Raw genomic sequence first — 23,902 nt, forward strand, 5'->3', positions numbered from 1 at the left:
TGGATAGACATAGTGCCTTTTTAGGCAACATTAGTTGACTATCTGATCATTCTGCGATAGAAGATCTGTGAAGTGTGTGTGTGTGTGTGTGTGTGTGTGTTTGCTTGTGCCAACAGGATATTTACTCTCCTAGAGGATCTCTAGAAGATTAGGGCCTTGTTCATTTCACTGGGTGGTCGACCAGTGACTAGAAGAGTGAGTGTGTGTGTGAGAGAGATTGTGTGTGTGTGTGTGTGTGTGTGTGTGTGTGGCAGACAGAGGGGATGGTGCCGGCCCAGTGAACAATCCCATGGAGGGCTGATCCAGCTAATCTGGCCGGAAGCTGCTTTCAGTCCAAACGCCAACTCTGCACTTTCCCCTCCCCACACACACACACACACACACACACACACAGGAGCAGTAGAGTGCAGCTAACCCCTCTGGGCATAATTAAGTCAGCCCAACACTTATGCATTATGTTACTTTTATATGATTTAATAATACTTTTTAAAGAAGTAACAAGGTGATATACCACTTTAACAACTTTTTAAAGCCACCGCATTAAAATGACTTCTCTTTAATTCCCTTGTTGCAATTTTTTTTAAGATTTCTTTAGTTATGAGGTTAACACACAGGAAATGTGCTTCATAGAGCATGTGTGTGTGTGTGTGCGCGTGCGCAACCTGACCTGTACACACACACACGAGTTCAGCCTGTCCCACCCATATATTAACAATCCCATATACAATATACATACACAGTGTGTGTGTGTGTGTGTGTGTGTGTGTGTGTGTGTGTGTGTGTGTGTGTGTGTGTATGTATATCTCACCTGGCCGTGAGCAGTAGCTGGGCTCTCTCTTCCTGGTGTTCACACACGGTGAGCAGCTCCTGCAGACGCGCCATGTTCCGCTCCACACACGCGTGTGCGGCCAGCCCCACGCCCTGGTCGATGAGCCTGCGCATGCTGTCCAGCGTGAGTGTGTGTGCGTGCGTGAGCGGGTGTGTGTGTGCGCAGGCCTCCCGCACCGCCGCCACCCAGCGCGCCTGCTCCACGCGCTCACGCAACACACACAGCTCCTGCAGCTCCACGTCGAAGCCCGCGCCCTCGTCCAGCAGAGCTTGCATGGACGCCACACACACACTCTCCAGCTCCGCCGCCAGGACGCCCGCACAGCGCCGCTGGAAGTCCTCCACGCGAGACAGCATGTCCTAGACACACACACACACACACACAGAGAGATTTGGATTATCTCCCAACACACACCATTTTCACTAGTAGTAGGGTCTTTAGGAGCTTGTCTGATGTGACATGGCACACGCAGGTCATGTCCGGAGTGTGTGTGTGTGTGTGTGTGTGTACCTTTAACAGTGTAACCCAGCGTTTCTCAAACTGTCGCGGAGACATGCCAGGTGGGGCGCGAACTGACGTGAAAAACAGGAGTTTTTTTCATTAATTTTTTTATCTGTAGCCTAGGCCTTCCTTTATTGATAATAACGATCATACACCTCCATCTCACAAAACAACCACACTCAAACAATGTCATCTAGACTCGTAGCCTATTAGTAATTAGATTAAAATGCCCTATGCCTGGAACCATAGTCCGAAAATAATGATTGACGTCGGAATTGTAATTGCAGCGGAATGACACAAACTTTCTCAAAGAAAGTAAGTGTAGTTGGGTCGGAGTTAAGATGGATAAATTTGTGACAAGAGGAAATACAAAGGTTGCTGATTCAGTACCAGTGGTTAAAAAGACTGCTGAGCCAACAAAAATAAATGTAAACGAAAATATGATGAGGAATACCTTGCGCTGGGCTTCACAGTGGTGACTGTAGGGGCAGAGGAAAGACCAATGTGTGTTCTTTGCCTAAAACCGCTAGCAGCGAATAGCATGAAACCCAACAAATTACGCCGACACCTAGAGACTACACACCCAACTCACGCAAGTAAGCCAGCAGGTTGGTATTTTATTGAATATTGAACAATGCTGTAGAATATTGGCCTATTGCTAATATGTGGCTGGAAAACAGAAATGTGTGTGTTTAACTTATAATATAAATAAATACATAATATTGTATCTGCAGCACCAGCTGATTTTAACTCTGCTGAAGAGGACCAATTTATTGAGCTGACCTCTGACTCAACACTAAGGCTGAGGTGTACAGCTCAGACACAGAGTTATTCTGGCTAGGAGTGGAGAGAGAGTACAGCTCAGACACGGAGTTATTCTGGCTAGGAGTGGAGAGGGAGTAAGCAGGAAGTGGGAAGAGGGCTGTGCACATTCTTCTTCCCTTTGCTACATCTTATCTCTGAGAGAAGGGGTTTCCCTTTGCTACATCTTATCTCTGAGAGATGGGGTTTGCAGCTGATGCAACACTGAAAACAAAGTACAGGTCTAAGCTCAACATTGAACACAACTTGAGTGGCATTATCAGGCCTGCAACCACGTTTTGAAAAGATGTGCAGTGCCAAACAGGCCCATTGCAGCCACTAAGTCAGTGATGAGGCATACACTTGGTCATTTACATTGCTAAACGTATTTGTGATAGATTGAAACAAAGTTATAAAACAGTGGTAGCCTGTAGTTGGCCCTTTTTTTTAATGTTTTGAACTCAGACTATTTTTGAGGCAAAGATTTACACTATTGCACTTTTATTTTTCAATTTTTTAACTGATGTTATTTGTCATTGATTTAGATTTTTATTTTCTCTATTTTTGAACTGATGTTATTTGTTACTGATGTATATTTAGAACTTCGTTATTTCAATAAATTTGACAATTTTAAGCTTGACCTACCACTTTCTTAGAGCGATGAGGGACAGGTGGGTCCCGAAAATGCCCCCTTGATCAAAGTGGGTCATGAAAGAAAAAGTTTGAGAACCACTGGTGTAACCTGTCTGATATGACGGGCAGGTTGTAGAGTTGTGTGTAGTGTCTGAGGTGTGTGTGTACCTTTAACAGTGTAACCTGTCTGATATGACGGGCAGGTTGTAGAGTTGTGTGTAGTGTCTGAGGTGTGTGTGTGTGTGTGTGTACCTTTAAGAGTGGAGTCTGTCTGATATGACAGGGCAGGTTGTAGAGTTGTGTGTAGTGTCTGAGGTGTGTGTGTGTGTGTGTACACCTTTAACAGTGGAGTCTGTCTAATATGACAGGGCAGGTTGTAGAGTTGTGTGTAGTGTCTGAGGTGTGTGTGTGTGTACCTTTAAGAGTGGAGTCTGTCTGATATGACAGGGCAGGTTGTAGAGTTGTGTGTAGTGTCTGAGGTGTGTGTGTGTGTACCTTTAAGAGTGGAGTCTGTCTGATATGACAGGGCAGGTTGTAGAGTTGTGTGACGAACGCTCTCAGCTCCTCCACAGTCACCTGGTTCTGGCATTTCCCTCCTCCTGAGCGATACCTGCACATACACACAACCAGCAGTGAGGGAGTGAGGGAGTGAAGAGTGTGTGTGTGTGTGTGTGTGTGTAAGTAATAAAGTAAATATACTCTTTTGATCCCATGACGGAAATTTGGTCTCTGCATTTATCCCAATCCGTGAATTAGTGAAACACACTCAGCACACAGTAAACACAGTGAGGTGAAGCACACACTAATCCCGGCGCAGTGAGCTGCCTGCAACCACAGTGGCGCTCGGGGAGCAGTGAGGGGTTAGGTGCCTTGCTCAATGGCACTTCAGCCGTGGCCTACTGGTCAAGGTTCGAACCGGCAACCCTCCGGTTACAAGTCCGAAGCGCTAACCAGTAGGCCACGGCTGGTGTGTGTGCGTGCGTGCGTGCGTGTGTGTCTGTGTGCGTGTGCGCGTGTGTGTGTGTACCTGGTCTGCCTCTTGCCGTTGAGCAGCTGCTGGGCAGCGTGTTGTGTGTGTGTACCTGGTCTGCCTCTTGCCGTTGAGCAGCTGCTGGGCAGCGTGTTTTGTGTGTGTGTGTGTGTGTACCTGGTCTGCCTCTTGCCGTTGAGCAGCTGCTGGGCAGCGTGTTGTGTGTGTGTACCTGGTCTGCCTCTTGCCGTTGAGCAGCTGCTGGGCAGCATGTTTTGTGTGTGTGTGTACCTGGTCTGCCTCTTGCCGTTGAGCAGCTGCTGGGCAGCATGTTTTGTGTGTGTGTGTGTGTGTGTGTACCTGGTCTGCCTCTTGCCGTTGAGCAGCTGCTGGGCAGCGTGTTGTGTGTGTGTGTGTGTGTGTACCTGGTCTGCCTCTTGCCGTTGAGCAGCTGCTGGGCAGCGTGTTGTGTGTGTGTGTGTGTGTGTGTACCTGGTCTGCCTCTTGCCGTTGAGCAGCTGCTGGGCAGCGTGTTGTGTGTGTGTGTGTGTGTGTACCTGGTCTGCCTCTTGCCGTTGAGCAGCTGCTGGGCAGCGTGTTGTGTGTGTGTGTGTGTGTGTGTGTACCTGGTCTGCCTCTTGCCGTTGAGCAGCTGCTGGGCAGCGTGTATGTGTGTGTGTGTGTGTACCTGGTCTGCCTCTTGCCGTTGAGCAGCTGCTGGGCAGCGTGTTGTGTTGTGTGTGTGTGTGTGTACCTGGTCTGCCTCTTGCCGTTGAGCAGCTGCTGGGCAGCGTGTTGTGTGTGTGTGTGTGTGTGTGTGTACCTGGTCTGCCTCTTGCCGTTGAGCAGCTGCTGGGCAGCGTGTTGTGTGTGTGTGTGTGTACCTGGTCTGCCTCTTGCCGTTGAGCAGCTGCTGGGCAGCGTGTTGTGTGTGTGTACCTGGTCTGCCTCTTGCCGTTGAGCAGCTGCTGGGCAGCGTGTTGTGTGTGTGTACCTGGTCTGCCTCTTGCCGTTGAGCAGCTGCTGGGCAGCGTGTTGTGTGTGTGTGTGTGTGTGTACCTGGTCTGCCTCTTGCCGTTGAGCAGCTGCTGGGCAGCGTGTTGTGTGTGTGTGTGTGTGTACCTGGTCTGCCTCTTGCCGTTGAGCAGCTGCTGGGCAGCGTGTTTTGTGTGTGTGTGTGTGTGTACCTGGTCTGCCTCTTGCCGTTGAGCAGCTGCTGGGCAGCGTGTTGTGTGTGTGTACCTGGTCTGCCTCTTGCCGTTGAGCAGCTGCTGGGCAGCATGTTTTGTGTGTGTGTGTACCTGGTCTGCCTCTTGCCGTTGAGCAGCTGCTGGGCAGCATGTTTTGTGTGTGTGTGTGTGTGTGTGTACCTGGTCTGCCTCTTGCCGTTGAGCAGCTGCTGGGCAGCGTGTTGTGTGTGTGTGTGTGTGTGTGTACCTGGTCTGCCTCTTGCCGTTGAGCAGCTGCTGGGCAGCGTGTTGTGTGTGTGTGTGTGTGTGTGTACCTGGTCTGCCTCTTGCCGTTGAGCAGCTGCTGGGCAGCGTGTTGTGTGTGTGTGTGTGTGTGTACCTGGTCTGCCTCTTGCCGTTGAGCAGCTGCTGGGCAGCGTGTTGTGTGTGTGTGTGTGTGTGTGTGTACCTGGTCTGCCTCTTGCCGTTGAGCAGCTGCTGGGCAGCGTGTTGTGTGTGTGTGTGTGTGTACCTGGTCTGCCTCTTGCCGTTGAGCAGCTGCTGGGCAGCGTGTTGTGTGTGTGTGTGTGTGTGTGTACCTGGTCTGCCTCTTGCCGTTGAGCAGCTGCTGGGCAGCGTGTATGTGTGTGTGTGTGTGTGTACCTGGTCTGCCTCTTGCCGTTGAGCAGCTGCTGGGCAGCGTGTTGTGTTGTGTGTGTGTGTGTGTGTGTGTACCTGGTCTGCCTCTTGCCGTTGAGCAGCTGCTGGGCAGCGTGTTGTGTGTGTGTGTGTGTGTGTGTGTACCTGGTCTGCCTCTTGCCGTTGAGCAGCTGCTGGGCAGCGTGTTGTGTGTGTGTGTGTGTGTGTACCTGGTCTGCCTCTTGCCGTTGAGCAGCTGCTGGGCAGCGTGTTGTGTGTGTGTGTGTGTGTGTGTGTGTACCTGGTCTGCCTCTTGCCGTTGAGCAGCTGCTGGGCAGCGTGTTGTGTGTGTGTGTGTGTGTGTGTGTGTACCTGGTCTGCCTCTTGCCGTTGAGCAGCTGCTGGGCAGCGTGTTGTGTGTGTGTGTGTGTGTGTACCTGGTCTGCCTCTTGCCGTTGAGCAGCTGCTGGGCAGCGTGTTGTGTGTGTGTGTGTGTGTGTGTACCTGGTCTGCCTCTTGCCGTTGAGCAGCTGCTGGGCAGCGTGTATGTGTGTGTGTGTGTGTACCTGGTCTGCCTCTTGCCGTTGAGCAGCTGCTGGGCAGCGTGTTGTGTTGTGTGTGTGTGTGTGTACCTGGTCTGCCTCTTGCCGTTGAGCAGCTGCTGGGCAGCGTGTTGTGTGTGTGTGTGTGTGTGTGTGTACCTGGTCTGCCTCTTGCCGTTGAGCAGCTGCTGGGCAGCGTGTTGTGTGTGTGTGTGTGTACCTGGTCTGCCTCTTGCCGTTGAGCAGCTGCTGGGCAGCGTGTTGTGTGTGTGTACCTGGTCTGCCTCTTGCCGTTGAGCAGCTGCTGGGCAGCGTGTTGTGTGTGTGTACCTGGTCTGCCTCTTGCCGTTGAGCAGCTGCTGGGCAGCGTGTTGTGTGTGTGTGTGTGTGTGTACCTGGTCTGCCTCTTGCCGTTGAGCAGCTGCTGGGCAGCGTGTTGTGTGTGTGTGTGTGTGTACCTGGTCTGCCTCTTGCCGTTGAGCAGCTGCTGGGCAGCGTGTTTTGTGTGTGTGTGTGTGTGTACCTGGTCTGCCTCTTGCCGTTGAGCAGCTGCTGGGCAGCGTGTTGTGTGTGTGTACCTGGTCTGCCTCTTGCCGTTGAGCAGCTGCTGGGCAGCATGTTTTGTGTGTGTGTGTACCTGGTCTGCCTCTTGCCGTTGAGCAGCTGCTGGGCAGCATGTTTTGTGTGTGTGTGTGTGTGTGTGTACCTGGTCTGCCTCTTGCCGTTGAGCAGCTGCTGGGCAGCGTGTTGTGTGTGTGTGTGTGTGTGTGTACCTGGTCTGCCTCTTGCCGTTGAGCAGCTGCTGGGCAGCGTGTTGTGTGTGTGTGTGTGTGTGTGTACCTGGTCTGCCTCTTGCCGTTGAGCAGCTGCTGGGCAGCGTGTTGTGTGTGTGTGTGTGTGTGTACCTGGTCTGCCTCTTGCCGTTGAGCAGCTGCTGGGCAGCGTGTTGTGTGTGTGTGTGTGTGTGTGTGTACCTGGTCTGCCTCTTGCCGTTGAGCAGCTGCTGGGCAGCGTGTTGTGTGTGTGTGTGTGTGTACCTGGTCTGCCTCTTGCCGTTGAGCAGCTGCTGGGCAGCGTGTTGTGTGTGTGTGTGTGTGTGTGTACCTGGTCTGCCTCTTGCCGTTGAGCAGCTGCTGGGCAGCGTGTATGTGTGTGTGTGTGTGTGTACCTGGTCTGCCTCTTGCCGTTGAGCAGCTGCTGGGCAGCGTGTTGTGTTGTGTGTGTGTGTGTGTGTGTGTACCTGGTCTGCCTCTTGCCGTTGAGCAGCTGCTGGGCAGCGTGTTGTGTGTGTGTGTGTGTGTGTGTGTACCTGGTCTGCCTCTTGCCGTTGAGCAGCTGCTGGGCAGCGTGTTGTGTGTGTGTGTGTGTGTGTACCTGGTCTGCCTCTTGCCGTTGAGCAGCTGCTGGGCAGCGTGTTGTGTGTGTGTGTGTGTGTGTGTGTACCTGGTCTGCCTCTTGCCGTTGAGCAGCTGCTGGGCAGCGTGTTGTGTGTGTGTGTGTGTGTGTGTGTGTACCTGGTCTGCCTCTTGCCGTTGAGCAGCTGCTGGGCAGCGTGTTGTGTGTGTGTGTGTGTACCTGGTCTGCCTCTTGCCGTTGAGCAGCTGCTGGGCAGCGTGTTGTGTGTGTGTACCTGGTCTGCCTCTTGCCGTTGAGCAGCTGCTGGGCAGCGTGTTGTGTGTGTGTACCTGGTCTGCCTCTTGCCGTTGAGCAGCTGCTGGGCAGCGTGTTGTGTGTGTGTACCTGGTCTGCCTCTTGCCGTTGAGCAGCTGCTGGGCAGCGTGTTGTGTGTGTGTGTGTGTGTGTACCTGGTCTGCCTCTTGCCGTTGAGCAGCTGCTGGGCAGCGTGTTGTGTGTGTGTGTGTGTGTACCTGGTCTGCCTCTTGCCGTTGAGCAGCTGCTGGGCAGCGTGTTGTGTGTGTGTGTGTGTGTGTGTGTGTACCTGGTCTGCCTCTTGCCGTTGAGCAGCTGCTGGGCAGCGTGTTGTGTGTGTGTGTGTGTGTGTGTACCTGGTCTGCCTCTTGCCGTTGAGCAGCTGCTGGGCAGCGTGTGTGTGTGTGTGTACCTGGTCTGCCTCTTGCCGTTGAGCAGCTGCTGGGCAGCGCCGGCGCTCTTCTCGGCCTCCTGAATGGCCACACGGAGGCGCTGCAGCAGCTCGCTGTCCGGAAACGACTTCCGCTCCGACTCCGCCATCCTGCTGCGGAACTCATCCAGGTCTGACAACACACACACAGTTCAAAATCACATACCACTACAGAACCCAACCACTGATTTCAGATACAAAACTCTCATCTCTTCCCTCACACACACACACACTCTTTAGGATTATAAATCCTGTCTTATCTCTGAGAGAAAGCTGAATAGAACATTAAGTCCAATATTCCAATATATGTTCTGCACTTCTCATTAGTGGGTCACTTTGACACTAAAAGTATGATTCTATGTAATGCCTGTATGATATCTGTACTGTCCCTGTGTATATCTGTGTGTGACTGTATTTAGATAAGAGGGAATATTATGACTTTGCAGTGTTTCACTGTTCTGCATGGCTGCGTCAGTAGCTATCTGCTCCGGATTGCCAGGAGTCTGATTTAGTGTAGTCCATGTGAGATGGGATGAACAACGCCATCTCTATTTCCTTGTCTAGCTAGAGCAGCTGATGGATCTTCAGGTAAAGTCATGCTGGCTCTCCCTTGATGCGCATCATTGTAAATAAAACTCTGTTCCTGATTTTTCATACTATTGGTCTGACTGGGTCTCTATTCATCTGTGGGATCAAAATGACCATCATCTCTTACATGGTGCAATGTCAACACCTCAAGACCTTAGTGTCATCTCAACTGGGTGCTAAATCCTCCTGAGTGTCAATAAAAACTTTATGATTAAAGTATAACACTCACAGTTCTTTTTTTAAACTTTGCTAATCGCCCCAGATGGTGCAATGCTCTAATCCTGCATGTCTGTGTATGTATTTATGCATGTATGTATTTAGGCATGTTTGTGTATAACTTCATACATGTGTGTGTGTGGCTGAACGAATGAAGTATATAATGTTATGTAATGTTATGTAGTGTAGTGTTATGTAGTGTTATGATGCTGCAAGGTGGACTAGTAAAGTGCTGTGATGCGGTTACCGCAGTAACGCACCTGTCCTCTGGTCTCCTCTGGCCTCCAACATCCCCTTCACCTGAGCCGTCCACACGTCATACGACGAGGCCCGCAGCGTCACCGCCTGCAGCATCGGATTCAGCTCCGACAGCTTGTACTTACAACTAACAACAAACAAACACAAACGTCATGTTTTAAGTAAATAATGTGTCAAATAAAGTGTGACAGTTCTTCCAGTAGGGCGGTCACTTTACGTTCGAAAATCGATTGCACAATCGATTGGACCAACCAACACAAGTTTCGAAAACTAAAATATGGAATCGATTGTAACCAAATATGTACACTTCATTTTAAACAAATAAAAAAGATAGATGTAACAAAACCCACAAACAAGCAGCAAAAGAAAATAAAGAATTCCGAAGTGCAGTAGGCATCGCGAAAGCCAAAAAGAAAATTCCCACCAATTTTACGCACTGGAAACAGCCGTTTCAATCAGCTGCTGTGCTGCTGGTGTTTTGCCAAAAAATGGAGGACAACGTGATCAACCTGTGCGACATGAGAGGCGACTTTTAAGCCCTAATAACTTGAGAAGTTCGATATGGAAGCACTTCGGGTTTTGGGTGAACTATGGAGAAGGACAAAGCGGTATGCAAACTGTGCAGTCGTGAGTTCTACGTAGGCAAAATGTGTTTGACATTTTTAATCGTAAACAGCCACGTTGAAGCCTGCAGTAATGTTTTTTCACTGATGTTATGGCAGTCCACTCTGCTTATTGTTTTTCGAGAATGTTGCACTCCTGTTTGTCGTTGTGCACGAAACTACACGCCAATACATCAGAAATATTGCTGGCTGGCTGGTGCGTCTACAAGCGCCCTCTTTACGTTCGTCCTAATGCCTGTTAGTTGTTTGTGGATTGGCCTATATTTGGCGTTGGAAATGGAAACGTCTTTAGACATAGAAAATCGATTTTACAATCGATTCAATGAACATTTCAGAAGTGACAGCCCTAGCTTCCATTGATGAAGGCTGTGTAGGTAGAATAGGGTGTGTGTGTGTGTTACTCACTTCAGTGTGTATCCTGTGGGGGTGCAGGAGCACAGGTGTGTGATGTGGTGCAGGCATACGAGCTGGGCGGGGCTACAGGGGCAGGTGAGGGCGGACAGGTAGCAGGTGGTCCTGCACTGGGCACACTGGCGCTCCTCATCAGGCAGCTCGTCATAGTCCACCTGCTTAGACTGCCACACACCCTGAGAGACACACACACACACACACACACGTGTTAAAGGCTTCAAACACACAAGACAGGACCATAGTCTATTTAGGACAAACACACACACACATTAAAGGCTTCAAACGCACATGAGACAGGACCATAGTCTATGTAGGGGACACACACACACACACACACTATGTAGAGCAGGGTTTCCTGCAGCACTTTGCAATCAAGGCGGCCGCCTTGGCAAAACAAGCCTGCCGCCTTAACTACGTCGTCAAAAAACAACAAAAAAAAAAAAACACGTGTTACTTTGTCCCGTTTTCTCCCTTTCATTCCAAACCGTGACCAACGTCAATCTCCCTTCTCTGCAGAACGCATTAAAAAATAAGAAGAAACATGTCATGAATCGAAAAATAATCAGATTTTATCATCTTTACATATGTGATATGCCATATTACACAAAACTATAGAACAGGCTGCAGGTCAACAGTCTGACAGCCTGCATGAAGATAAGCATTAATGGTCCAATAGTAAAACAGTGCAATTACCAAAGGGCCCTTGAAATGATCTTTTTAAAGCCAAGGAGGATGGCTTGTAGCGATGCTAGTTGTCAGCTCTGCCATAAGTAGTGACTGATCACATTTGCATTTTGTTGTTTTGCACTTTCTTTTGCACTTGTTCTATAGTTTGTAATAGTCTTTGTTACAATTGCACAAATATTTTGAAATATTTGTATACTGTTGTATAGTTTGTTTGGTGTTGTTACTTTGTTCTTTGTTAACTGTTATTTTGAGAAGCTGGTTATTTATTTATAATGTAGTGTTTAATAAATAATTGTTAAATATACAGAGTCTGTAGTGTATCGCACAAACAAGACGCCAACACCCACACCCCCCCACCGACGGCAACCAATACAAGAACCCCCCCCCCCCCCCCCCACTAGTTTGTAATTACTAGTTTGTAATAGTCTTTGTTACAATTGCACAAATATTTTGAAATATTTGTATACTGTTGTATAGTTTGTTTGGTGTTGTTACTTTGTTCTTTGTTAACTGTTATTTTGAGAAGCTGGTTATTTATTTATAATGTAGTGTTTAATAAATAATTGTTAAATATACAGAGTCTGTAGTGTATCGCACAAACAAGACACCCCCCCCGGGACCAACGACCTACCACCTTGACTAACACATTTCTTGCGGGAAACCCTGTAGGGTCCACACACAGTTGAAAATGCAAGACTCACACACGGACTGGCCAGCCCTCGCATAGTCTGCACGGAGTGCAAAAACATTGTTCTGCATCTTAAGTGTGCATCTTAAGGTTAAAGGCTTTATGCAGCACATGCACAAGTGTGCATCTTAAGGTTAAAGGCTTTATGCATCAAACCCTTAACGTTAAAGGCTTTATGCAGCACATGCACAAGTGTGCATCTTAAGGTTAAAGGCTTTATGCAGCACAAATAATCTCTTAACTACATCCAGAAATCATGAATAACATCATTAGTGATGTTGGATATGGTTATGACAAAATATGTGAGTGTATATGCATGTGTGTGTGTGCGTGCGTGCGTGCACCATCTTGTAGGCCCTCTCGCGGAGCCCCTTCTCCTCGTGTGTGTGTGTGTGTACCATCATGTAGGCCCTCTCGCGGAGCCCCTTCTCCTTGTGTATGTGTGTGTGTGTGTGTTTGTGTGTACCATCATGTAGGCCCTCTCGCGGAGCCCCTTCTCCTTGTGTGTGTGTGTGTGTACCATCATGTAGGCCCTCTCGCGGAGCCCCTTCTCCTTGTGTGTGTGTGTGTGTACCATCATGTAGGCCCTCTCGCGGAGCCCCTTCTCCTTGTGTGTGTGTGTGTGTGTGTGTGTGTGTGTACCATCTTGTAGGCCCTCTCGCGGAGCCCCTTCTCCTCGCTGATCATGGCGCTGAGGTCCTTTTGCACGGCGCAGGCCAGCTCCAGCTCCAGCTGCTGGGCCTTGGCCGCCATGTTGCACACCAGCTCGTCGTGCGAGAACACACAGTACCGGCTCAGAGAGCGGTAATGCTCCACACAGCGACGGCCCATGGGCATCTGGGACACACACACACACACACACACACACACACATGTAAACTTCAGAGCAGCATGGCTGTAGTGTGTAAGTGGTGGGCACAGTTCTTTTCCTCATTCCCAAGGCTGAAGGGAAGGGAACACCAGAACTAAACAACCAACGATATGAGCATCACACTCACCATTAATGTGATGCCTATAATGGAACGGACTCTGCTTAACTGTCAGCGTGTGTGTGTGTGTGTGTGTGTGTGTCTCACCCAGTCCACGGTGCAGAAGTTGACAGCTTCAGCAAAGTTGAAGCCCTGATTGAAGCCGCTGTGATAGGCCCTGGGGAAGGTGATGACAAACTCTCCTGCGCACTGATTGGTCCGATAGATCTGAAAGATAAAGCAACATTTAAATTTAAATACAAAGTGTCAGTTGTTGAATCTGTATCCGTTTACACACACACACACACACACAAATGCCCGGCCCCTCCCTCTTTAACACACACACACAACTCTAATATTTGCTTGAGGCCAATTCTCACAGCCAGTCCTGAGCAGGGAGCAAAGTCTACAAAGTGAAAGGATAGAGGATATCTCCTAGTCAATAACAGGTCAAGTTTCTGCCAAAAACTATTACAGTGAAAGTAGAACTAGTCCACACATTTCAAAGTTCACCATTAAAATAAAAGTGGGATTGTTTAGGGTGTATGAAGGGTGAGTGCATGTGCGTGTGTGCGTTTCACTCGGCTGTTAGTGAGTGAGAAACAGTGCAGGCATCTAAACAGCTCTTCCCTTACAGCCTCTAAATGGGTTACACAAGTGCAAATCCCCCAAATAGCACTCCAACTGGGATTAATCCAGCTACATCACCCTCTGCACTTAAAAGAGTGTTTGGGTACTTAATGAAAACCAACTGCTGCACGAGGGGTGTGTGTGTGTGTGTGTGTGTGTGTGTGTGTGTACCGGCACTCCGTGACTCATCAGTGTGTTGGGGTTCATGATGGTGACCAGCTGGTGCAGCAGATCTGGCTGCGACTCGAAGAGTTCGGGGGCCAGCTTCCTCATCACCCCCTCCAGCTGCTCCGCAGCGTAGCCTGGAGCTCCGTACCACGTCTTGGGCTCCCCCCTAACACACACACACACGCACACACACACACACACGCACAAACACACAGGGATTAGATTAGACCCCCTCACAAAAAAAGCAACACAAGTTTAAAGACTGTTAGCATAGTACGCGTTGTGTGTGTGTGTGTGTGTGTGTGTGTGTGTGTGTGTGTGTGTGTGTGTGTGTGTGTGTACCAGTGCAGGTAGTTGATGGAGTAGCTCCAGTGGTCCTCTATGTGCCAGCAGAAGGAGGAGAAGCACATGCCCACGTAGAGCCAGGGCAGCTTCATGCCGCAGATGTCCGCAGTCACGTGGGTCAGAACAGACGCGTCCAGCACCGGCATGTTGTTCAAGTTCCAGCCGCTGCCTAGGTAGTGCTGCGCAAGACACACACACACGACGCTCAAGAGGGCTCCAATGCATACCATGACCCATACATTCATGTTACATATTGCTTGCGTGGTCAGTAAAGTGACTGGTATATAGCAGACACTTCTATCCAAAGGGACATGGACTAACAATGACCGGAGCGGGAGTCGAATTCCGACCGATTATCAGCTGGCACCGATACCACTGCTCCACCACGCACGCACGCACACACACACACACACACACGCACGCGAGCACCACACACCACACCACACCACACCACACCACACCACACCACACCACACGCACACACAAACACACGCAGGTAAGGCATTAGGTGCTAGATATATGTACCTCCTCTTCTGAGGTGGCTTTGTAAGCGGCGCTCTTGATGGGGAAGCCGCTGCCGAAGTCTTTGGAGGCAATGTCCGCCCCATACTCCACTGTCACGTCCTCCTCGATGGTGCTGACCAGGCGCCAGAACTCCTTCTCCACCAGCTCCGTGGGAACCATCTGGGCAGGAAAGGACAGCACAGTTACTGGACAGGTATCACACACACACACACACACACACACACACACACACACAAAAAAAGCGCTTTCAGATATAACCTCCGGAGTATATGAGGAGGTTTGTCAAACGGAGGTCCTACCCTTCGGATGATTCAGATATGATGCTAACCTGCGGACCTAATACTGACCTTATACGGACGTATGTGTGAACGACATACACGCACATTACAGAATCTCTGTGTGGTTGTCGAGTGAGGGGTGGGGGCTTGTAGAGTTTACAAGATGAGAGATATGACGCAGAATATATGCGGCCGCTGCCAGTCACAGCTGCTTTTTGTTTACAAAATGTAGCCTATGCATTATGTAGGCTAAAGAAGAGAAATCTATTGTGCGTAGGCTAATACTTGAAGTAGGCTAGTCACGTAAGTGCGCACTTGAAATTGACCTAGCCTACAGTATTTGTATGTGTGCTTCAAATAAACACATTTATCTGTTTTCAACTTTATGTACCAGAATTAGCTATAGAACCCCAAATCTGGTTTGCGTTGGAGAGAGAGAGAGCATGCACAAACTTTATGGTAGGCTACCAGCCAATTCAGTAGGCTAACTCAAGACTTCAAGATCATACAACGTTTTTAAGCAACAAACAAAATACTAACATAAATAACAGTGAAGTTGTTCGTTTTTTCATGGTTTATTTTTTCCAAAAGCATCCTCTCCCCATGTGTCGCATTTACGTAAGGAGCTTGGAACAAAGTTGGGTTTTCTTCGTTTTCATTTTCTCTAGGCATATATGCTCAGCAAATATCAGCGAGCTCAGCAGGTCATGAAGGCGATCAATGAACAGAAAACCGTGTTGGCTAACAATTTATTAAATACTCCTGTTATTGTCGTCAACGACGTCGCTGTAGGCTACTGCCTTTTCAGCGCCTTCTGCTTATGATGATCCAGTCTTCTGAATTCGTTTGTCCTTGCCATGCAGTTGGAGGCTAACGTGTCTCTTAACGTTCCCTTCAGGTGTTCTATCAAAATGTTGTATGCCCTCATGGACAGTAGCTCCGTGCTGTCTGCATATTTCCAGGTCGGAGATTTTCTGGACAGCACTATGCCACTCCATCATAACACTGGCATTTAAGTCAGATCTAACCACATGGACGCACGAAAGAAACGTCACCAACACGCCCTCTCACTAGGTGTGAATTTTAACCGCATGTTCTACTCCTCGTTCAGACACAGCACATACATAATGTCCGGAGGAAATACTAGGGGGGGGGGGGAGTAGTATAAACACCGGGTGAATTCGAACTTCCATATGACCGGTTATGTCGTTCAGATATACGGCCCCACCGTTTAACATCGGCAGAACCTCCGGTCTTACACGCATGTCTGAAAGCGCTTAAAGACACTGAAAATATTTAAGGGACAATGTATAGAACACCTGTCATTATTGGGAAAATAAGTCCCGACAGGGTGAACTGGACTCCGACGCGCAGCGGAGGAGTCTTGTTCCGCCCTGAAGGGACTTATTTTCCCATAATGACCGGCGTTCCATACATTATCCCGTTTATTACACGACTACTTGCCAAAACGAAATAATAAACTCCCCACGATATGACTTTAGCCTACATAGCCTAGCCTATTTGTTACCGTTCATCGTGGCATTTGCTGAAACAAATAGTTCGCAGCAACACACGCTGAACTTGAATCAAACATTCTTTAGAACACCGCTGATCAACCGTCTGCTTTCACTTTTGAATGAAGTTCCAGTCCTTGCGTAGAGATATGAAATACCCGAATTAGAAGCACAAATTCCGTTGCCATTGACAGCGGTCATTATTTTTTTCAGGTCCTTTCCCAAGAAATAATGACCGCTAGAACTTTGGGAAATCACATTCAAGTCAATGGAGCGTTCTACTTGCCTTGTGAAGAGCCGTGTAATAACAGAAAAATAATAGTCTGGACCACCAATCTTCTGTTATGTAGGCTTCAGCAGGGTACGACTATGTGTGTGTGTGTGGTCAAACGTACATGTACTGGCATGTTGAAGTAGTCAGACTTGAAGGAGTCGGCCATGTCTCCGAAGGTCCTGAGGGTGTAGTTTCTGGACGCCTGCTCAAAACCAAACGCCACCTGGAGCTTCCCACACTCCTGAGTACACACACACACACCAACAGATCAGCAACTTTACACACACACACCTTTATAACTAACACAAACACACCAATGGATCAGAAACATAGCACGCACACAGACAGACACACACACACACACACACACACACACACAGTATATTTTGGCAAGAAACATTTCTAGTTTCTACAATAGACAGTAGCTCAAAGGAGTGTTAACAGTATGCTTGCTGCACCTCAGTGTAGAGATCACACACACACACACACACACACACACGCTCACCTGGGCCAGACATTGGGGGCACCTCCAGTCCCCTTTGGGGACGTCTGGGAGGGGCGGGATCAAACAGAAGGTGTGGTAGCTGTCATCGCAACCATCGCATAGCAACAGCCGATCTTCCTCTCCCCCACCTCCACACACCAGACATATATACTGCTCCACCTGAGACAACACACACACCACCTACTCAAAACACATCCTGTCTCTACAATATTCTGACATGCCAAGTGTGTGTGAATGTGAGTGTGTTTGTGAGTGTGTGTGTGTGAGCATGAGTGCGTGTGTGTGTGTGTGTGAGCGTGTGTGAGCATGTATGTGTGTATGTGTGTGTGTGTGTGTGGGCGCGTATGTGTGTGTGTGAGCGTGTATGTGTGTGTGTGTGAGCATGCGCGTGTGTTCCCTACCTTTGACTTCTCTCCATCACCAGGAGACGTGCTCAGCTCTACCGGCTCCTGTTTCACCTGCACTGGGATTACTTTCACTGCAGGGAGCAAAACATAGTCATCAGAGTCTCACACACACACACACACACAAACACAAACACACACAGGCTCATCATAGACACACACACACAGGCTCATCATAGACACACACACACACAGGCTCATCAGACACTCACAGGCTCAGACACACACTAATTCATACTTACACAGGCTCATCAGACACACACACACACACACACACAGGCTTAGACACACACTTATTCACACACACAAGCTCGTCAGAGCCACACACACACACACACACACACACACAGGCTCATCAGACACACACTAATTCATACTTACACAGGCTCATCAGACACACACACACACACACACACACACAGGCTTAGACACACACTTATTCACACACACAAGCTCGTCAGAGCCACACACACACACACACACAGGCTTAGACACACACTTATTCACACACACAAGCTCGTCAGAGCCACACACACACAGCACATTAAGATCTCCCACACACACAGCACAAAAAAAGCTTTAAAAACACACCACCCAAAGTCTCCGTGCTGATTAAGTGCGCCGGTGCAGGTTCTCTAGCTGGCTCTGATTTGGCCACATAGGAACCCATCCTCCTCCTCAGGTTGGGCCTGTTCTCACACTCCTCTGGCTCAGACTTCACATAGCCCCCCTGTCAACAGAACCACACAGAACCAGGAGGTTAGAACCGCAGCGAGGGACACAGCAGAGAGCCTGACGCCACACACACACACACCCACAACACACTCACAACCACACACACACACACCCACCCACAACACACACACACAACCACAACAAGCATACACACACACACACACAACCACACACACACACCCACAACACACTACACACACACACACACCCACAACACGCATACACACACACACAACACACACACACAACACCTCAGGAGCACGTGGCCCCACATGGGTCCAGCTGGAAAGGTTGTAGGTTTTCTTTGTGTGTGTGAGAGTGTGTGTGTGTGAGAGAGAGAGTAAGCGTGCGACTGCTCACCATGCGTTTGGCCCTGCATATGTGTGTGTGTGTGTAAGAGTGTGAGTGCCCACCTCGGTCCTCATGCGTTTGGCCCTGCGTGCAATGGAGCAGGTCTCGGCTGGCGGCAGGGACTGCCTCTGGGGCAGGTCGTGGGGTTTGTACTCCTTGTCTTTGGTGTCGTTGGTCAGAGTGGGCTTCTGAGAGTCCTACACACACGACAAGACAGGTCAGCTTAACTGCATTGTGAGTGTATACACACACACACACACTCACCAGAATCAGTATGTCTACATTATAACCAAATTCCATGCATGTGCAGAGATCCACAAGAGACAAGGCATGTCATCTTCAGTGCAACACACACACACACACACACACACACTCCTGCTCTTCCAGGAAATGAGGGCAAGAGAGAGAGCAACTCTAAGCACAGATATCCAAGCAGTAGCGTAGCTCCGGTGGACTACTTCAGTGATCAGGGACGAGGGGAAGGACATTGAAAGGACATGCAAACCCCAGGGGAGGCCAGGGGTGCATGGGCTAGCTAGCTACAGAGGGGTATTAATGAGTGCATGGGCTATCTAGCTACAGAGGGGTATTAATGGGGGTGCATGGGCTAGCTAGCTACAGAGGGGTATTAATGGGTGCATGGGCTAGCTAGCTACAGAGGGGTATTAGCTACAGAGGGGTATTAATGAGTGCATGGGCTAGCTAGCTACAGAGGGGTATTAATGAGTGCATGGGCTAGCTAGGTAAAGAGCAATATTAATGGCGTGTTCCTTTAATGGGGGCTAGTACACTTTGGATGAGCACTACCGATCATTCTCATCAGGCACATTGCATACTGTATTATTATAGAACAGTGTTGATTTATTAAATAAAAGTTGAGTGTGTAGGTAACTCCCAAGCCAATAACCAAAATCCTTCCCAACGTGCATGCAATTACATTATTTAAAATGGGGAAACTTTATCATTTCTAACCTTTAAAACATTGTGGGCGGGTTGCACCAACGTGGTTTAAATTAATCCTAGTTTAGGACTAAACTAGGTTTAGTAAATCTAGGTTTAAATAGGGGTTTAAATTAACCAGAGACTCGTTGCACATCTTAATTTTAACCCTGGATTAGTTAATCCAGTTTAAACAAAGATTAATTTGTACTCATTGTCCGCCATGATGGATTCTGACAAGATGTAAACAAATCACGATGTTAAATGGCCCCAAAATTATAGCCTATCTAAACAAATCGCTGTAAACCATGTACCCATATCACTTTCGATACTTTTCAATAGACGGTAGCCGTTACATTGCATCACTGTGACCACAGTGCCATAAATGTTTAACGGTAAAGGTCGCCTAACATGCATTACAGTGATCATGGCAAGGCAGAGGATTTTTTCCCTTATGGCTCGTTTGGGGAAATAATTGAAGACAAAAAACTGACAGCACGACCTCAGAGACGGAGGAGGCGTAGTGGTTGAAACGATCTGAATGTTGTTTGGATCAGATTGCTCCCCTTCTCAACACGACGATGAAGACGAACTAGATACGACAGACTTCAGTAAGTTGCTACGCTAACGTTAACTTAACTTTTAACATTACTGCACCATACACACTTGGCTAATGTTGATCGTCTACAAACGGAACACCGGTGTTATATGACGATAGTATTTTGTTAACGTAGGTTAAGTTAATCAGCAAGAAAGTCGGTGGTGTGTTGGCTAGCTAGGTGGTCTAAGTTGGCATTATTATGCTAGGCCATGAACAAGAAGCTAACGTTAGCCCATGTCCTTGGTCATAACAACAACAAAAAACTGCAAGGCTATTACCTCCTGTAGTGGCTCTCATATGTTTCCAGAATTTGTGTCTGTAAGAATGAGTCAAGCTCTGATTTGAGCATTGTAGTTAAATTGAACTTCATGCCAACTATGACATTCTTATCACACCACCTTAACTAGGCTAGCTGGTATTTTCTAAGAGCTATATATCCAATCCTGTAGTTGCAATGTACACATCCCACTCACTTTATACACTAAACTAGAAATTATATTGATTCATATTCTGCAAAAACAAAAAAATGAATATCGCATTGATTGATATTCTGCAAAAACAAAAAATTAAATATCGCATAAGTACCCAATGTATAACTTGTGCATATACCCTAAGTTCTGCAGCCTATGCAGTGTTGAATCTCTGCATTCACTTTACTCACAACTGGATGAGTGGATGTAGCTGTCATTTATATGATTGTTATAGTCAGCACTGGACATTTTCTTAGCATTTGTTGTGATGATGCAAAACAAATGACAAGTAGAAGTGTTGTGAATGATGTGCTAGAACAGCAACTGATCTAATGAGAATACCATTGTGTGTTTGTGTTTTTAATAGGTGACAGTATTGTTAGACCTTCTGAGAAGCATCAAAAAGCCCTCTACCCACCACAAAATAAGCGAATTGAGAAGAAGGAGCGGTTTCTTTTGGACATTGAAAATGCTATTATACAAGGAAGTTTGAACTTATCAAAAGCAAAAATGAGCCAACCACCCCAGGACTCCCTTGAGGTTCTCCTTAATGAAATGATGTAACCAGATCACATATTTGTTTGTTTACTGTTTTTCCATTAATATATTTTAATTTCTAATAAATATTGCATTTTAGAATAGAAGTCCCATGAGTTTCTCCTTGTTTAGATGAGTAATTTGTCATATGGGCTAAGTTAATCAATGTTCTTAAAGCATTTCCATTGGAATGTGCAGCACTTGTAGGCATATCTTCCACCTCCTCATCCTCATGTGCGACCTGCAAACTTGCATTTGGTCCATAAACTATCAGGAGGTGGATAAACTCTATTTCTGTCAGTTCAGAGGTGGATAAACTGCGTTTAATTGCGTTTAGCCTCCACTACATCCCTGGTACCACTGAAAACTTTTAACTTAAACCTCCTCCAGGGGTGGTTTAAATTAAACTGCTAGTCCAGCTTTATCCTGGGTTTAAAATTACTGGTGCAACAGACTTGCATTTAATCTAGGTTTAAGTAATTAATTAATTAATCTGGGATTAACTGGGATTTAAATTTAACCAGAGTTTAATTTAAACTCAATTTAAACTAGGTTTAAGGTTGGTGCAACATAATTAGTCATTAACCCATGATTTAATCCAGTTTAAAAGTTAAACCACGTTGGTGCAACCTGCCCTGTATGAATAAAATATTGTTTAAACTATAACTGGATGCTATTTAATGTCGTTCCAGTTAAATAATTTAAATGGTCATGATGATATGATCAGACATTCAACCTACCGGTAATTCTAAGTATTGAGGCTTTTTAAGTTTAGTTTATCCAGCTTCCCTGCTATTTCACTTGTGACGTGATTGTTGAAAAAGTGGGGCTGTGTGCAGATTTTAACATCCTTCCTGAGAACACGTCAACAAATGAGCCCTACATTAATGAGCCCATTTGGGTCCAGCCGTCTGCCAACACACACACACACGGCCCAACGGCCTCCCTGGGAGGTCATGTGACCACAGAGGGGAAGTGGCGGATAGCACTTGGGAGACGGGGGGGCGGAGTAGCCTCAATGGGGGCAGCACCATATTAACATGGGGTCTGTGTGTGTGTGTGTGTGTGTGGAGGGGGCAGCAGCTTATTAACATAGGGACAGACTATGGATGGGCGGGGTGTGTGTGTGTGTGTGTGTGTGTGGGGGGCAGCACCATATTAACATGGGGGGGGTGTGTGTGTGTGTGTGTGTGTGTGTGTGTGGAGGGGGCAGCACCATATTAACATGGGGTGTGTGTGTGTGTGTGTGTGTGTGTGTGTGGAGGGGGCAGCAGCTTATTAACATAGGGTCTGTGTGTGTGTGTGTGTGTGTGTGTGTGTGTGTGTGTGTGGAGGGGGCAGCAGCTTATTAACATAGGGACAGACTATGGATGGGCGGGGTGTGTGTGTGTGTGTGTGTGTGTGTGTGGGGGGGGGGGGGGGGGGGGGGACCCTACAGGCTGACAAAGAGGAGCGGAGATACACGGCACATGCATCACAAACAGCCTCATATGCGCACACACACACACACACACACACACACACAGCCTTCATATGCACACACACACAGATGCACTTCATATGCACACACACACAGCCTTCATATGCACACACACACACACACAGAGACACACTTCATATGCACACACACAGAGACACACTTCATATGCACACACACACAGACACACTTGCCACCAGTGTGCACACACACACGGAGTCCCTCAGCAACTCCACCTCACACAGTCAGTCACTGAATACTATGCAGAACAGCATCTTTAGGCCATCTGATGTAGGCTACCCTAGGCCTTCCTGTGTTTATGGGATTTCTTTGATAGTTAATAAATACAACGTTTCAACCACTCAGGTCTTCATCAGATACATACACCATTACCTGTTGCAATATGCAGTATCTGTGTGTGCATTCCTACCTCACGTCTATTTCTTTGATAGTTAACATTATTTGCTAACACATCCTAAGCTGCTATTATTATTAGACTGAATACTTCGGTGGTAGGCTGTGAGCTTTAATGAGTACATTTCGGGTAGCCTATCCTACGTCTAAGAAATAATTATTGAACTTCCGAAGTTCGGAAGTACTGCCCGAATATTAAACAGGTTGTTTGCAAGTTACATTAGCGTATTATAGAGGGGCCTTAGTGTCCCTGTTGGTTTGCCTTCACTATCCGTGATGTATCCGAAACCCAGTGCTGCCTGCTTGACATGCCCACTTGCCTTGACATGCCCACTTGCCTGCATGCAAAGAGCATGGACAGTGGGAGCAGTCTACACACACACAGAACGCTATTATTTTAATAAAGTATCGATTCAAAAAACATCAGATTGTTTTGTTTTTTGTGTGAGGGCATTGTGATACTTTTCTAGTATCGTGTGGACGCCGCATCCCAAACACGTTCACAACTGTGTGGACACCGCATCCCAGACACCGCACCCCAAACACGTTCACAACTGAATCCCGCCCACACTGCGAGCCAGACTGACAGCTGATCATGTGATCATCACAGTGCATGCTCGGTGCAAGGACCTGCACACACACACCTTGCCTTTCTAGATCCTACAGGTCTTACAGGTTTTCCCCAATGCTGATTCTAATGTTAATGCAGAGACAGACGACTGACAAGCATCAGTAATTTAGACAAAGGGTGGTAACTCTTCTAAAAGAAGAACTCTGTGTCCATGTTTTGCTGGGAACATGAGGCCCTGGTGCTCTTCTAGTAGGAGGTTTATCACACACTGAATGAGGTTTGGCACCAAACGACGCACTTGGAACACCCCCAGGGTGTTTGTGTGTGTTAGGAGGAGGCGAGTGTTAAGGTCGGGCCTAGTTTTAAGGACCCCCCCCCCCCCTCCCCTTAAACACCTGGCCATACTGAACGGCCATTACCTGCCCACCTGGCCGTACTGAACGGCCATTACCTGCCCACCTGGCCGTGGCCGTACTGAACGGCCATTACCTGCCCACCTGCACTGTGAGGACGTGCTGGGCTTCACTGGTAACGAGAGTGATCTGACCACAGGCAGGCTGG

At 48.0% G+C, this 23,902-nt stretch overlaps 1 protein-coding gene across 1 annotated transcript in view; it reads right to left on the reverse strand.

Annotated features, from left to right (window-relative positions):
* Positions 1–23,902, reverse strand: part of kdm5ba (lysine (K)-specific demethylase 5Ba) — a 39,893-nt gene that overhangs the window by 10,162 nt on the left and 5,829 nt on the right. The window contains exons 5-19 of the mRNA XM_042088718.1: positions 18,395–18,529; positions 17,838–17,976; positions 17,244–17,320; positions 16,843–17,001; positions 16,459–16,578; positions 14,272–14,430; positions 13,744–13,925; positions 13,405–13,567; positions 12,712–12,831; positions 12,278–12,472; positions 10,255–10,436; positions 9,229–9,353; positions 8,147–8,297; positions 3,260–3,374; positions 809–1,188 (exon numbers count right to left, since the gene is read on the reverse strand). Coding sequence (XP_041944652.1) covers positions 809–1,188; positions 3,260–3,374; positions 8,147–8,297; positions 9,229–9,353; positions 10,255–10,436; positions 12,278–12,472; positions 12,712–12,831; positions 13,405–13,567; positions 13,744–13,925; positions 14,272–14,430; positions 16,459–16,578; positions 16,843–17,001; positions 17,244–17,320; positions 17,838–17,976; positions 18,395–18,529 — 2,402 coding nt within the window. The remainder of the gene's footprint in view (positions 1–808; positions 1,189–3,259; positions 3,375–8,146; positions 8,298–9,228; positions 9,354–10,254; positions 10,437–12,277; positions 12,473–12,711; positions 12,832–13,404; positions 13,568–13,743; positions 13,926–14,271; positions 14,431–16,458; positions 16,579–16,842; positions 17,002–17,243; positions 17,321–17,837; positions 17,977–18,394; positions 18,530–23,902) is intronic.

The sequence above is a fragment of the Alosa sapidissima genome, chromosome 4 (genome assembly GCF_018492685.1).
Source record: "Alosa sapidissima isolate fAloSap1 chromosome 4, fAloSap1.pri, whole genome shotgun sequence".
NCBI classification, from domain to species: Eukaryota; Metazoa; Chordata; class Actinopteri; order Clupeiformes; family Clupeidae; genus Alosa; species Alosa sapidissima.